Raw genomic sequence first — 16787 nt, 5'->3', positions numbered from 1 at the left:
GTTTTGTTAAATACATTATTAGGCTTAAAACTCAAAACGTTATGAACATCCAAAGGCTTCATAAATTTTGGATGTTCTTATAAAAACAATATGTTTAACAGTTCAAAGCTGGACCTTTCCAATTTCTTAGAAAGACTTTGCGAAAGAAACTTGCGCAGGGCCAAAGTAAGATTTATTTCTATGTATGTATGTAAGTGTTTTTGAGCAAACAAAAAAACGAGTGTTAATATTCCGGCTCGACTTTAACGATGGTTGTGTCATTGAAATGCATTGCGTCATCGTTATCATTCTCCTTGTCATCAAAACTCATGCTATTCGTCATGCTTTGCGATTGTTCACCCACCATGCTTTGCGATTGTTCGTCGTCCGAACCACCATAATCTTCCTCTTCATTTTCATCTTCATAACTGAAGCCCGTTGAAGTATCTTTCTTCTGATTGGTTCGTTTGGCTTTCGTTTTGCGCCAATCACCACGAAAGCCTCTAGCGAAAGGATTGCTCTGAATCTTGAGGTTCGTTACCTGAAGAAATAGTTGAATATAGAATGAAACTGGACTGAAAAAGACGGACAAAAGATTTCATTGTCCCTGCTCACAAATTATTGTGAGTAGAACGACTTCCTCGTTTTGAATCCAGGTGATTATATCCCTCGAGTCTTCATTTGTTAATTTTCAAATAGAGTAAACTTATCATGAACTCCTCTGAAAATCAATTAACCATAGCAATATTTCGAAAACGAGGTGAGCGTTTCTTCTAACGTAATTTATGAAAAGGTCTCATGAAACAATTGAAAATTGTTCAAACAACTAGTAAATGCTGATCAATGAAATTCAAAGTAATGGCAAAATGTTAAAATAGGATGAGCAAGCTGACTCCAGATGAGGAAGTAAACAAGATATGAATGTTGTGTACCTCATTGTTTTGGTAAGCGGTGACAGCGATGAATTGTGTTTGTTCGAACATAAAAGACTTTTTCACACACAGTCGCATCATTTCATGAGGTGTAATTTGAAAAGGTAAAGTACCATCCCAATACAAAACGTTGATACGTGGTTGGTATTTGTGCATCGACTGCATCAAAATCTGAAAGAAAAATGAAATGTGAATTTTAAGTAATTGATAGACTTCGCTATACCATTTAACAGTTATTTTGAAAGCAGATCATTTAGAAAAATGTCCACAACATTTTCACAAAGTTTACTATCCGTTAAATCAAATATACATGGCAAATTGAGTGCATGCAAAAGTTATAACCTAAGAAATGAAAAGGTTGATCTTACATGTCCGCAATTTTCACGGTAATTGTTGGTCAATTTGCACTTGATGAAGCTGACGTCTGTCCGACACCATTCGAAGCCGAACTGGGGTGAGAAGGGATGGATGTAAACTTGCGTTGGTTTGGGCGTTCCTTCCTCGCATGCCACCATCCACTTCGGGGCGTTCGGTTTGTATTCGAACTTGTATCGGAATTGATCAGCCGGGATGAAATCCAGTAAGATGACGTATTTTGATGACGTCAGCATTCCTGTGAATTTGACACCTAATGCTGGAAACATACGTCTGAAGTAATAAAAAGGAAAGATACACGTTTAACGATACAATGAAGTCTGGAAGACTCAAACGTTTCTTGAACAAACTGTAACAAAACCTTTCTCTTCCCCAAAAAGTTTCGAGTTTTGGAGAGTCTACTGATTGACCGTGACGACAAAATACACCTTGTGTAGTGATTGAGTGAGTGGCCATTGCAATTAATATTTATTTGATTGATCTTGTTTAATTTATATTGATTTTCTTTAGCAGCGTTCGCATGATGTTTATAATAAAAGAACATCCAAAATTTAAGTAGCCTTTAGATGTTTTTTAACTTATTGTGTGTTAAGCCTAAAAATATTCTTATTTTCACCATTTTGTGCACTTTCTTAGTCCGTAAAGCTCTTAACTTTTTCTTATTATTTTGGCCATCGAAGCCTTGTGTTTTTATATGATTTGTTCTTATAAAAAACGTGTAACTGTTAAATGGTATAGCGAAGTCTTTCAACAACTTAAAATTCACATTCTTGCATTTTTCTTTCAGATTTTAAATTTTCAATACTGCTATTGAGTGTTTCACCCCTGTATCTCAGCTTATCAGATCTTAATTCCTTCTCAAATTCGAATCTCTGTCACTCAGATCTTTAATTCTGCTTTTCTTGTAAGAATAAATTAAAAAGAGCATAAGGCTTCGATGACTAAAATATTAAGAACAGGCTAAGAACATTTCAAAACTTTACAGACAAACACCCGATTCTTAGGAAATTGCACTAAACGGTAAAATCAAGAACATTTCAAGAACATTTTTAGGCTTAAAAGTCAAATGGTAAAGGGTTGGATGTTCTTATAAAAGAAACGGACGTGTTTTGAAAGATGGTCAGTTGGCAGGATCACAAAAAGTCAATCATTCATACCTTCCGTTTCTGGTTAAGATCATTTCAGTCCCAGTATTAAAGAAATCGTCCCATAACTTTTTGTTGATCAATTCAATTTCAACATTCCCTAAATGTTTATCGTAAATCTCTTTCGAATTGTCTGGATATTTTGGTATGATTGCCAACGCACCAGGTCGAATATGTTTGGGTGAGCGAGGCGCTGCTGTGACGTCACTTTTTCGCTTTCGCCGTTCGCTACCTTTTCGATCTTCGCTCTTAGAATTTTTTGTTTTTTTGGATTTAGTATCAATTTTCTCACTGGTAGCTGAAGGGTGTGTTCCACCTTCTAAGTCTTTGACAGAACCAAATTTTAAAATAAATGGCATTTGCTGAGGGCTTTCAGCTGACGTTGGCGGTGGTTGTATAAACCTTGGATAGGCCCCTGCCATGGGCGGATAGATCATATTTGGATTACTACCCGCCAATGGGCGTATTTGAATGAAACGTACTGGATGTTTATGACCGGGCGTCTGAATGGGTGGACCACGTACTAAGTACGGATTGGTATTAGAGCCGTATGTTTGATTAACGAGTCCATAATATTCTTTTTCAAAATCTCCACATGTTTCCATCCGAACTTTCTCTAATGCGTCATTGTTTTGATCCATCCATGAGGAGACTTTCGCGTTCGATTGTTTCGATTCTCCGGGGGTATTGTCTATTATGTCTGTATTGGAAATCTTTGTTTCCTGTTTCAAAGGTGATTTTTCAACCTCATTTTCATGTTCGTCCTTTACACTGTTTGTGCTTTTCACTTCCATTTTTTCGATTTGCTCATCGATTTTCTTTGATATTTCGACATCATTGGGTTGTATTGAAGATACATTTTCGATGACCTCATCATTTCCATTTTCACTTGGACGAGATTCGAAAAGACTTTCGTTTTCTTCTGTCGTTGTTGCGTCACTGTGACTAATTTCATGGAGTGAATCTTTTTCATTTTCTATTGAATCTAAAGAAAGAGAGGTGTATTCATACAGTAAAGAAATCTCTGTAAACAGATTTCGAAGCAAAATTATAAGTATGAATTCACGAAAGAGGTTTCCGGAGGAGAATTTTCTGAACCAGGGGGGTTGTCCGGATACCAGTATTAATGTATAAAATGACTTAGAATGTAAAATGTAGCATTACTTGCTCGAAAAATTAAAACTTAAAGGTTTTGTCTTTAAATAAGAGTGATATCGTTTGCTTATTCATCAATTTTAATTTACAAGCTTTTTCACATTGGATTGACACGGATGTGGAGCAAGATTGGTCAGAAAGTGGAAAAGAAAAACATTTTTGCTTATATCAGCACAATATAAAAATAGGCAGACACTGTCCTAATATGAAATGTGTCTGATATGAAACGGGAACACTTGTGTGAAAATAAAACCTTTAAAGACACAAAAGATTCTATTTTCAGTCAATAATCTTTAATCAAGTCAATAAAAAAACTTTACAAGTCAGAATAACATAGTGGTAAAAAAAGTCAATACAGAAGATTTGTACCTGTCTCAGTGGGTTGATAGTTATCAGAAGTGAAAGTGAAATCGCGATTCTTATGTTTGGTACTTTTGTGTTCGGTCTTTGGCAAAGTGAACCTTTCCTCGTCATCAAACCCTCCTCCTTCATCTAAAAAACACATAAAAAAACATTGAAAATAATAAAGATCTTATTTTTAACGATGACGAAAAAATGGAAAGGTTTCACTTTGCCAAAAAACCAAAACTCAATAAATATTTTGAGCCGTCTTTTTATTCTTCTCAAAATTTTGATTTGAAAATCTTCAAAGCTTGATTAGATTTGGTTAAGAAAATAAAGAATTCAACGAATAGTCTTCATCCCGGAGAGAACTATGATCTTTTAAGACAAGACAAAACCTATGACTTAAAATATAATAGATAGAAACACCCCCCCCCTTTCTCATAGACCCGCTGGGACCCCCTTCCAACTGGAAGAATTGACTTCCAATACTCCAATCTTTTATCCGCTGAAAAAAAATTCAAATAAACAAATCGTCACTGCAAAATATTGTCTGATTTTTTCCACCCCAGTTCACCTCAATAAATTGTCTGACTTGAAAACTAAGGAATTCAAATCCCCCGGTCATAAAGAATATAATAAATATCAATCCACATCGAGTTTAAATCCGTTATTCTTACCCCTCCTGGCTGAAAAAAATCCTACAGGTTTTTGAGAAAGGGGTGTATAAAAACATGGGTCCTATATAAACAAAGTATTAAACAAAGTATATAACAAAGGAGAAAACAAAGTCTTTATGATGACCAAAACAACAAGTATCCAGTGAATTCGATTGGATTTTCACAAATAACCAATGAAATCAGTTGGATTTTATCAATTAACCAATAGAATCAATTGGATTTTGAGAGAATACGGTTCTTACTGGCCAAATACGCCTCGTTGACCAGCTGTTGCAGAGAATAAATGAGGTCATGGATTTTCATGGCGGGACCAAGTTTGACGCCCAACATGTGGTGGATTTCTTGCACTGTTAACAACATCAAAGCGTGTCCATCAATCTCCTGGTGGTGACATGGAAATGAAAATATTTATTAGAGATATAAGTCATTATCGAGGTTAAATTGATCACGAGTACGGACAAAGTTCATCTAGCCCTTGTTCGCACTACGCAACTGCTAACCCTAACAACTTTCTTCTGGATTGAATTTCGTCTTCGATGGACTCTTAGGATATCTACAGACATGTAGTCACTCACTAATAGCTACTACAAGAGAGTTTTATATAGATTTCACTCTCAGGGGTGCTCAGAACTGAAATCTTAGACACCATGACGTTTATTGACGCAGTAGTATACTCAAAAACTCTTTCAATATCACGAGTTACTAAAAAGGTGGTGAATGGAGTAAAAACGGAGAGATTGAAAAGTACATGTGCTATTCAGTTTGAATGTAAAACCCCATTTGTCATAGCCTGAGGTCAACTTAGGCTTTTTGATAGGCTGGATAATATGATTAAGAGGGCTTCACTAGTCTCAGCCCCATCAAAAATTATCAGATGCAAAGTTCCCCCAGAAGGCGAATCTAGTCTACTTTTGTCCTCACGTCTGACTGGCAAATCATGTCTACTTCGTCTTCAGAGAAATGACACTCTTCTCTAATCTCTCTTTGACACATTAACATAGAAAAAAACACCAACCTGTTCGGAAAAGTTGGAAGCATATTTGGCGAAGTTAGCATTATTGATGAAGGTCGAGACGTGTTTCCTTGTCCACATCAGCGGGTTGCGTGGAAGTTTAGCGCAAAACGTATGTACTTTCTTGAATCGGTTACGGAGCATTTCATCCAAGCCTTGATGCGTGTGTACCATGTTTTCTAACGTGTACATATCATCGACGGAGGTACGTGGTGACGTGATGTCACGTGAAGGTGACACGGCGTTTGAATTGACCGTCGTCTTCGATTTGTTCCTCTTTTCCACCACTGGCTGGTTTGTTTTGACCGGTTTTCCGAGTCGCAAGATGATTTTGTTGCGATCACCTTGTTTGGTGACAATTTGTTCCATGATCTTGTATTGACCTTTTCCTGGAATGTTGATGGAGCCATCAGGTGCCGATTCCACAATATTGGTTTTAACAGCAGATGGCGCGTCATCGTTGGAAAGATCAATGACATTGATGTTCTCTTTGGATTGTGTTGTTTGTTTATTCTTGTTTTTACTTTGTTTATATTGTTCAAGTAGATGGGAGGGCCGTGGTTGGTTACGCGTGGCGGTTAACATAGAGATGACACTGTTCAATGAACGCCCTTTACCCCGCCCTTGTGACGTCAAATCATCCTCTACATCTTCTGCAGAATGCTCGTTGAGATTTTTATCAAACATTTCACTTTCAGTTTTGGAAAGTTTATTAGGTTTGACACGTACTAAGCTCAGATAGTTGAGATCTTGTTCACTGTATGTCGTGGTTGCATCGTTTTTCTTTGGAGATCCATCATCATTATCATCATCGTCGTCAATGGTAACTATTTGTGCCGGCAGCCGATTCTGTGCATCTAAATTGTAAAACTCTTTGATGCTTTTCTCGGTATTGAATTCTTCCGCCAACCGATTGATGCAAACGAATGCGATTGATGTATCTACCGTGCCTTCAGAGCTCTCTTCATTGTACGTACCCTGTTTGCGTGAAACTCCACGACGTCCCTTTCTATACACGTTCTTGTTCGCTTTAACCTTTTGGTTGGGCGCGACGTCTTTTTTGGGGTCACGTGTCTCGACTGTGGTAACTTTACCTTTTCGTAAATCCTCCAAACGATTTCTACGCGTGGCCGTGTGTCTGTAACAGAAAAATACAAAATTATAAACCAAAATTTATGTGATTTAAAAAAAAACTAATTTGAGAATATCTTCAAGAGAAGAATCCAAGTAACCTTTCATAGGGGAAGCGAGATACCCTGCAAAATTTATGAGGAAGTGCAGACGTTTATGACATATTCATTATCTTTTGATAAAACAAAGATAATACACGCTTTTTTTTTTATAAGAATACACTTTATAAGAATGTCCATGATGAAAATGGCCAAAAAATTAAGAATATGGTAAGAATACCACCATCATGGAATTTAGCAACTGAACCTAAGAATGCCATTTTTAATGCATTTTAACCTGTAGATTGCCAATTTCGATCTTAACCTAAGAATACCGTAAGAATATTTTTGGATGATTTTCGCCAAAAAGTTAAGAATATCCATGATGAAATGAAAAAACACCATTCTTATAAAAAAAAAAGCGTGTAATTACAGTGTCATAAAAGCCGCTCTCGTCCATAAATTTTGCAGAGTATCTCGCTACGCCTATTCCTTTTTTTATAGGAACAAATTATAAACATAAGAACATAAGACTTCAATGACAAAAAGGATAAGAACAAATTAAGAACATTTGAAGGTTTTGCGGACGATAAAACACACGATTTCTTAGGAAAATGGGTAAAAAAGGTCACAAAATGGTGAAAATAAGAAAATGTTAAGAACATTTTTAGGCTTAAAACCCAAAAAATTAAGAACATCAGAAAGCTTAAAAGATTTTGGATGTTCTTTTATAAAAAAACAACGTGTAATGTTCTTAAACTTTTCAGGTTCCAAAGATTCTTATTGTCTTTGTTCTTATATTTAAACATGTGGTTTATAACTCTTATGATAACAAGGATTTAAGGCAGTTAATGTACATTTTTTTTAAAGAACATTCAAAATTTTTGAAGCCTCAGGATGTTCTTAACTTTTTGAGTTTCAAGCCTAAAAATGTTTTTAGCATGTTCTTATTTTCACCATTTTGTGAGCATTTTTGACCATTTTCTTAAGAAATTTGCCGTTTAAAATCTATAAAGTCTTAGAATGTAGTTATTGTTGTTCTTAACATTTTGGCCATTGAAGCCTTATGTTCTTATATAGTTTGTTCTTATATAAAAAACGTGTACTGTACTCAAGAAAGTCAATTAATCAAAGATTTATGTAAACAAATGATCCTACACGTTTTCTTTTATAAGAACAAACTATATAAGAACAAAATGCTTCAATGGCAAAAATGCTAAGAACAAGCTAAGAATATTCTAAGGCTTTGCAGACTCCAAAACACCAAATTCCTTACGAAAATGGGTAAAAATGGTCATAAAATGGTGAAAATAGAAAATGTTAAGAATATATTTAGGCTTAAAACCCAAAAATTTAGAAGGCTTTCGGATGTTCTTATAAAAAAAACGTGTAATGAGTAATGAAGATGATCCTAATTCAAATTTTAGCATCCCAAAGTAATTTATATCAAGAAAACTAAATTAAAGTCTTTTAAAATCAAGTAAAAGACTGAAAGATTCGAATGCTTTTCATAAATGGTTTTCGGCCGGTAGGTAAAAGAGAAAAATAAATTTTAACATAAAACAAAAAATATATTCCGACAAAGGTGTGATTTAACATTAGCATTCATATGGGAATTCCTTCTTTTTACTGATGTTGTCAACTTTAAATTGTTGAAGGGAGGAAAATTAATTTTTGGCATCAAAAGACAGAGAACAATAGAAAGTCATTAAAATATTATGAGGCTATCAACAATTATGGAAGTGAAGTGAGTACTTGAAAAGAACAATAGATAGCAATAAGAAAACGGTTTGACAAACTCTTTCGTTATTTTTTAATGACTTTGCAGTGTCAGAGTGATAGAAAAAAGTAGTTTACTGTATGAGATAATAGGTCCTTCTAAAAGAAAAGAAAAGCCGTGTCCACAATAAAGGAGGTTTCTTCATAGATTTATAAAGCCCGAAGGGCTAGATGGCGTACCTTAGCTGTAAATTGTGCGGTGGTTAGGTAAGAAATCCTAGGTCACGTGACATTGCAATAGAATTTCAGCGCGTGACCAATCAGAAGCTTCGCAGATTTTCGAAAACAAAAGCAACAATATTTTTTCCGATATTCACTTTTTGTTGCCTGCGATGACTTAAAGCACTCTAGCCCTTCGGACTATAAATCTATCATAGTCTATGGTTTCTTATCGACAAATATTTCGTCTTAAACTTGTGCCAACAGAAAGCTGAGTGTGTTTATGAAGAGTGTTATGTTACTTTGTACCGTCTCTTCAAAAAGTGTTAAAAAATGTTAAGATCCCTTCACTAAACAATGAGCTGAATAGAAAAATATTTAGCAGATAATGATAAAATAAAAGATGTTTGAAAACTAAACATGAGATTTTTTACACAAACTTGAATCAAGACTTTTCCTGGGCTTTTCCTTCAAAGATAAATTCAATAACATTCAGTCGAAAAAACAAAAATTACCTCAAACTTGAGATGCGATTCTTCTGCTCGAGAGCTGAAAGAAAAAGAAACACAAAATAAGTCTTTTCATTAAAACCCTCTCTTTGGCGCGAAATTTAACACTTTGAGGATTGTTTTACAAATATTTTAAAACCTTGCCTTCTGGATAATAAAGATGAGTTTACACTATAAACCATTATAATCAACAAAAATAAGATTAGTAACGTGTGCAGAGAGCGTTAAGAATTTAAGAGATCTTACCTCAGAAGTAAGAATTTAATAAACACGAAATTCTGTAGCAAATGAGACCTTTTTTCTCACTTGTTCAAAGAAAAACAATTTTTAATCACTCGATTTTTTAAACTATACAAAAAAGCTTCAAAACTTTTTAACAACGAGACAATTCTGATGGAGGAGTGAGGAATGACAAAACAGAATATAGTCAGCAATTTCACGCTCTAATGGTCACTTCAACAAAAAGGTGTTAATTTAGAAAACAGCTTTTAACACAGAGAAATTGATCAGAAGCTTGTAAAAGAATTGAATCAAAGATGTCTGATTTCAACACTTCTACTGGCTGGCAAACAAAAAAGTTTCATATGAAAATAATAAGCAACAGTGAAACGGTGTGAACTGTTAAAGACAAAGCTAAGCAAAGTTACTATTAAAATCTAGTTTCTTAATAGAAAATTAAAGACAAAAAAGATAACACGAGTCACTTCAAGTCGATCACAAGTTTCTGATCAAAGGCAATAACGGCTCATTAATTTTTTTAACAACTCGACATAATAGATATGACCATTTTCTCACATCAAAAAGCAATGAGCTATTTTAATTGTCCTTTTAACTCCTTCAATGACAAAACAACAATCAGATAATCCACCCCTCGGACGTCTCTTGAATGTCTTCGGAACTTCTTGACGCACCATCTATTTTCACACTCCAATTGAACATTTAAATCACGCTCCGTCAAGAGGGAGTAACAAAAGAGATATTTTTTGACAAATGGAAATTGCATATGTAAGAGAAGTGTCAAAAGACAGGGAAACCGAATAATATGTCATTACAGAGAGAGAAAAAAAGAGTACAGTGTCATTAAGTGAAAATGCAGTAGTGTGAAGAGTGCAAAGCAATAATTTCCTAATAACGTCATTCGGTTTTGTGCAAAGAAAGCTTCACCCCTTTCATCTTTACACCCCTGTGTCCGAGATGCTGAGACCCCCGCTCCACTGGAAAAATTTGGCCAAAATTTCGTCCCCAGTGGGAAAAGTACTACCCTACTATTGGGAGATCGAATTTCATTTCATCCCCATCTGAAATTCATTTAAAAAAGTTGCACTTCAAAACTATCCCTACTGGATGTTTTTAAGCTTAGAACAATAGATTTCTATCCCAATTGGGATTTCGATAGAAATTTTTATCCCCGCTGGGGGAAATAGTTCCACTGCGGCTGTGAGACAGGGGTGTATTTTTGTTGACCGTCTTAGAAATGAAGAAAAGAATGGAAAAGAGAACAGGACAAAAGCACACACAGTGTGACCTTTTAATCTACTCATCCCTTATAAATTGCAAAACCTTCACCGAACAAATCTGTCTTTTTTCAGTAACTCTATAAGAGTGAATTTTGCATAGGAGGCCCTGTTTATGATAACTACTGGATTGCAAGAATTTATCCCTAATTAAATGAAGCGATAAAAAACTGTCGCTAATTGTTACAGTTTATTTTGTAAAATCCTGTGAAATCTACCGATGATATAATTTTCTCCTTCCATCGCTGCCTGCTCTTAAGTGTTCTGAGGATTTTATTGGTTGCAGAATTCATGATAGGTCGAATCATTTACTGATCTTTTTAATAAAACAACAAAGAATGACTTACTCTCAGGTCTTGGCCATTGCAGTTCATGTCCAGTCTCTTCACACCACCCCACAGGGAAGATATTAAACGAATTGTACGCGTATATCATTTCTCCCCTTGTGTCACCATCAATGTGGAGCCATAAGTGGCCACCCACCACACGCCGAATGGTTGCCACACATATGTTGGAATTGTGGTCTGGGTCAACCGCTTCAAGTTTCATTCCTTCCATGAAATCTTCCGGTGCTTTGAGCTGAAAAAGTCAGAAATTATCGCGTTAGAAACGTAAAAAAAAATGATAAAAACAAGATTTAGCCAAAGACTTGAGTTTTTATAATGGTTGTCATAACTAGCGTGATTTTCTGTTTTCTAATGGGTGTCATAGTTAGCATTGATTTCAGCCAGTACTTCAATTTTTCATCCTTTTTCAAGTCTTCCTTTGTTGAATTTCAAGTTAATATAAATTAATTATGATTTCCAAGACTATGCTGATATAGTTACCTCGGGAAAAAACGAATCACTGACAGCTTCAGTCTTGGTGTACTTCAGATAGCCGTCCCATGTGAACTTGCCGTTGAATCCTGGGAGATTTAAAATATTTGGCATGGCATCATGGGGTTGGTGGATGTTTCGAAAAAATAGTTATATGTCTAGAACATGTTTATTTGATATGATAAATTCGTCAATTTTTTTCATGAATTATTTCAAAAATTCAGAGAAAATCACACTTCTTTCGAATCTTTCAGGTATTTTTTTTATTTCAATGGGGATTTTTATAGTGGATTTCTGGGAATTTTGAGTTGCCTTAGTATCAAAATTGAGAATTGCTGCAAAGTATCAATGCATGTCGCTATATCATCCACCTATTCCCCTGGTTGATATTACAACAAAGATAAATCATGAACCTTGTGTAAAAAAAACTGATTGGATGTGGACCCTGGGAATTACAAGCAAATACAAAGATTCAAGCAAAAATGAACATTATGTGGACCCAGGGAATGATAAAACAGTACAAAGATTCAAGCAAAACTGATCGGATGTGGACCCAGGGAATAACAAACAACAACAATCATAGAAACAAACCTTTCGGTTGCTGCAGATGAACACCATTCTTGAAACAATATCCAACAGGGAAGATGCCAGCTTGTCCTTTACGTGCAACAAAAGAATCCGTGGTCACATCCTCTTGAACAGATATCAGATTATCGATTTTCACCAAGAAGTAGAAAGGATCGAAAATCCTGGTGACAGTAGCCACGCAAATTTCTGAAGGATTCTGTGGATTGATGGCTTCAAGTTTCATTCCCAGTCTTAAATTGTGTTCTTCTTTCTGTTTCCATCCCTTTAGAATGTAAATAAAGGATTATGTTTCGAGCAGTGGTCACAGCAACTTTTTGTTTGTTTCAGACGGAAATTGATTTTAAAATACAAATTACATAGGAAAGATTCTTCAAATTTTGTAAAATTTTGTTGAATTTTTATTGGATGAAAAAGTCTCTTTTTTAACCTCGCTGTGACGTAAAGTCCATTTGAGATGGAAGAACTTTGTACACTGTGCGAGGCTCGCTAGTGAACATTTTAAAATATTTTCAGACTAACCAGATCCTTACCATCCTGGTGATGTAGTAAGCAAATTAAGTTCGCGACCGCTGTCGAAAGCGACCCGAGGGCTACTTTTTCCTAGGTAGGTAGGGGTGGACGTAACTCTTTCTCCTAGATTGCTCCACATACCCTTGATCCTTCTTTTTTCAAATTGTGGAACATTAAGCGGAGAGGAATTAAATTAATATTTGTATTAAGTACGAAGTCTTGGCATGACCCGACTGGAGATCGCGACCTTGCATATTGTGACCGCACGCTCTACCTCGAATGCACGACGGTCGTTAACAAAGACTTAAGTATAAAGCGAATAAAATGCGACTTACTTGGAAGAGAGACTTAAATACAGCGTTATCACTTCTCCGTGAAAGGGTGATCAACTTTTCGGTGATCCGTTTGAATTGTCCATGTGAAATAGTTGGAGTTACTGTGGGGAAAAAAGAAGAAAATTGACGTATATTTTCATCAAAAGGGAAATCAGAACTCATACATCAGAAACACTATCCGCTAAACAACTAGTGGAATATGAGAATTGCTAAAATTGTACTGCTTTTTAGGTCTTTTTTTAACAAATATTCTACCGTCGTTTTGGGTGAGATTGACACTCCCCGGACTTAGATTCCGCAGACTTTTCCTTTTTTCAGGAAGATTTGAAAAGAGTTTTTCTTCAAAGAGGTGGGGAAATAGCTTGTGTTGATTAAAGAAACTTTTCTAGATCTAATTTTTCAGCTTTCAGAAATTCTGCTATTTTCCCGCTAGAAGCTGACAGTAGAATCTTACTCCCGGAAGTGGAATCTTCGCAGTGACGATAGTTCTCGATAAAGCCCAGTAGAAACTTTGCACACCGGCGCAATTCTCGTATTTCTTTAATGTTTAAATCAATGGGTTTGTTTTACCTACAAGTCCCTATCCAACCACGCGATTTCTATCAGTCTTTTGGTCTATTACGTTTTACATGTTTTACTTTATACATGGAAGTAATATTAGTTCCTTGAAACAGTACTGCAGTGACTTCTAAAGACGTCCTTGGGGGTATTCGTAAAAAGTTTCAGACGGAACGATGTCGAGAAGAAAGCAGACTCAGTCTGGTACAGGTAATGTTTTCCCTTTAGTGCTTGAATAAAGAAATACCTTTTGGTGGATATAACGTTAACGCATTTTTTAAACCATGTCCGACAGGTCTCAACCGTTCATCCAAATAATAACACCAGAATTCAGCTTGTTTGTCTTCATAACCTTCGTATTGTAAGCTTAAACGACCAGCGAAGATTTCTACAATACGAGCTAGCCAGTAACATGTTGGGTTGTATAAATCAATCACTTCCACATAATGTCCAGCACGTAAGTAATGTACAGGATGTGATTTCTAAAAAAGATGAATTAAGACCGTATACTCTTATTTATAGGGTCTATTTCATTTCCAAGGGGGGGGGGTAAATATGGTAAATTTGAAAAAGATGAATTAAAACTTTATCCAGCCACATACCCACATATTGAGGTCTATTTCCTTTCCAAGAGGTTAAGGTTTGGGGCTTTGTATGTGGCTGGAATTTCATTGATTGTTTAAATCGATAAGGGTATTCCAGGCTTAAGAAAGTACACTGTAAGAGAGCTGGCAGAAGAGGTGTAGCATACGAATGCAGAAAGAGGGAAATAACGAACCTAGCTGAAAGAATATAATGTTTCAACGTTTATCTAACGTTATAGTTTTGTGCCAGCTAGGAAACTCTAGAACAAAAGTTTGGAAGGCTAGAGTGGACTCGAAATCCACTGTAAGTGTCAATTTAAAAAACTTTATTTGATGCAATATTTTGCCAAACTATTTTTTAACTTGAGGGCTCCTTGAAATCATTATTTTTAGGTTAAAGAGAGATACCTTTAGAAATAGACTTTCTGATGCTTTTCTCGTCCCAGTAAGATTCTTTATGAGATAAGCGTACCAATTCGTCTCTTGATCTTGGATGGCTGTAGAAAGAAATCAAAAAGTAAGTAAGTATATTCATTGTGGATGTCAGTGGAGACGGAACTGAGGGAGTTTTTCAGACTCTTTGCACTAGAATTAGGAGGTCCAGTGATGGGGTTGAGCGCTTAATCTACTCTCACCTTCCAGTAACTTACCGCCTAGATTCACAGATATCTTATATAAAACACTAGATAGAGCTTCTCTGTATTTCCCAAGCAATGGCAGGTGAAGCAAAATAATGGGCCATCTTTGCTGAACGTAGGTCACAGTAGAAACCTTGGTTCTCACTGTTTAAACTTTTTTGACACTGCAATGACTTAAAAATTTCAAGGATCTTGCAAGCTAAGTTGTGACGTCACTCCAGTCAAGATGGCGAATCATTTTGCTTTAAATAGGTTAGGAAAAGCTCCATCTAGTGTTTTATATAAGATATCTGTGCCTAGATCACAGTAACTAATATAAGCTGTATCAGAGACCACCTGCAAATCCAAATTTTGATGCTTGGAATTGCAAATTTATATTACCAGGTAGGTAAAGATAAGCATAGTTCTAAGCAGTTACCAAGAACGGTTGTCCCTGACTTTTGGTAAAAAATCTACCTTTTACCATCACAAAAGTTCTGTCTGAAAGAGGGTAGTTTTTACCGACCTTTTCCCTGATCAAAATAGCACATTTCTCATGTAACAGTAACAAAGAATTGTCACATACATAAAAAACGTCCCTGTCAGTTCTATAATTTTAAAGATGTTAAATAGTCAAAATTTTGAAAAATTGAGATTTCAAGATTGGTGCATAGTAGGACGTACCCTTTGGCGGTTTCAAAGCGTGTTTAGTCCTTGCACACCAACCGACAGGATGAATGTCATCTGTTAATGTGTTACACCAAAAGTCTGCATTATTCGATTCCTTGAAGCCTTCATATCGCACCAGAATCAAGGGTGTGGCTTTTGCAATGATAGTTGCTAACCAATAAGTATTTTTGTAGTCCTTGTTGGGCACTTCAAGTTTCATACCAGACTCAAAGCCACACATGCATTCTGGAACAATCTATAAAAAAGATTCCATGTCTCCATATCTTAAACACGCACAAATTTGTTCAAGTTATGGAAAATTCGACTTATGGAGTAAGGTTCTTTATAAGTCATTGTTAACTAAAGGGACTAGAAAACTTGTTCAAGTTAAAGAGAAATTCGAGTTGAAGAGAAATTCGAGTTGAAGAAATTCGAGTTGAAGAAATTCGAGTTGAAGAGAAATTCGAGTTGAAGAAATTCGAGTTGAAGAGGTTCGAGTGAAGATTCCACTGTACTTTTAATTGTATCATTTTCAATCAAAGGCAATATTGAAGAAGGATGGACTTTCGGAACATACTTTAATTTCTTAGGGGGACTTACGTGCTGGAAAAGTTCTTTCTTTACTCCGGCGCTCCCAGTACTTGCAAGATATAATGGCCACTCAAAAATTTCCTCTGATAAAACAGGTTGCTCTCCTAAAGATAAAAAAATATAGAAAAATGACTATATATTTAGCCCCCTAGACATATTAGCCAAAAAAAACAACTAACTATATACTTTTCTTCCATTTTAACTTCTAGTAGAACTTCAAGTCATAGAGTTATTTATAAAATTTTCGGCTGCTTTAAAAGCAACAAGCAATATGCTGATTGGACCTACCTGATGATGAAACTTAGATAGCAATAAGAAGAAAAACAATCATTAAGAAAATATAGCAGTTAGCGAAAATGCATTAAATTTCATCATTGATATTTGATGGGGGGGAGGGGTTTAGGGAAAAAAGAAATAGAAAGTTCTGGTTGCAAATTTGCTAAAGTTTTGTTGACAATTGAATCATGCTTGATGGTGTCATTGTTATCAATAATTTTTTTAAGTGAAAAAACAAAGAAATATATGGAAAAAGCCCAATTCAAATCTGCAAAAACGGCGATTTCCGGCACACTTCCGGCATTTTCAGCCGGAAAAACATGATTCTCAAAAATCCGAATCGGCCACACTTAGGACACATCTTCATGCAAAAATCGGGAAAAACGATTAATGAAATCTCGAGAAAATGGCAACAAACCGGTTTTGACGGCATATTATCGGCATTTTTGGCCGAAATTTTTGTCCTTCAAAAATCAGGCTCCGTCACATTT

At 35.7% G+C, this 16787-nt stretch overlaps 1 protein-coding gene across 1 annotated transcript in view; it reads right to left on the bottom strand.

Annotated features, from left to right (window-relative positions):
- Positions 1 to 61: 61 nt before the first annotated feature.
- Positions 62 to 16787, bottom strand: part of LOC136817791 (scm-like with four MBT domains protein 2) — a 35520-nt gene continuing 18794 nt past the window's right edge. Inside the window, exons 4-19 of the mRNA XM_067074111.1 lie at positions 16030 to 16124; positions 15445 to 15685; positions 14552 to 14640; positions 13807 to 14041; positions 13002 to 13102; positions 12160 to 12418; positions 11578 to 11657; positions 11098 to 11329; positions 9243 to 9276; positions 5624 to 6758; positions 4851 to 4989; positions 3956 to 4078; positions 2444 to 3416; positions 1280 to 1559; positions 912 to 1082; positions 62 to 520 (exon numbers count right to left, since the gene is read on the bottom strand). Coding sequence (XP_066930212.1) covers positions 224 to 520; positions 912 to 1082; positions 1280 to 1559; positions 2444 to 3416; positions 3956 to 4078; positions 4851 to 4989; positions 5624 to 6758; positions 9243 to 9276; positions 11098 to 11329; positions 11578 to 11657; positions 12160 to 12418; positions 13002 to 13102; positions 13807 to 14041; positions 14552 to 14640; positions 15445 to 15685; positions 16030 to 16124 — 4484 coding nt within the window. The 3' untranslated portion in view covers positions 62 to 223. The remainder of the gene's footprint in view (positions 521 to 911; positions 1083 to 1279; positions 1560 to 2443; positions 3417 to 3955; positions 4079 to 4850; positions 4990 to 5623; positions 6759 to 9242; positions 9277 to 11097; positions 11330 to 11577; positions 11658 to 12159; positions 12419 to 13001; positions 13103 to 13806; positions 14042 to 14551; positions 14641 to 15444; positions 15686 to 16029; positions 16125 to 16787) is intronic.

The sequence above is a fragment of the Clytia hemisphaerica genome, unplaced genomic scaffold (assembly GCF_902728285.1).
Source record: "Clytia hemisphaerica strain Z4C2 unplaced genomic scaffold, Clytia hemisphaerica genome assembly, whole genome shotgun sequence".
Taxonomy (NCBI): domain Eukaryota; kingdom Metazoa; phylum Cnidaria; class Hydrozoa; order Leptothecata; family Clytiidae; genus Clytia; species Clytia hemisphaerica.
This window is presented reverse-complemented; position numbering and strand designations above follow the sequence as displayed.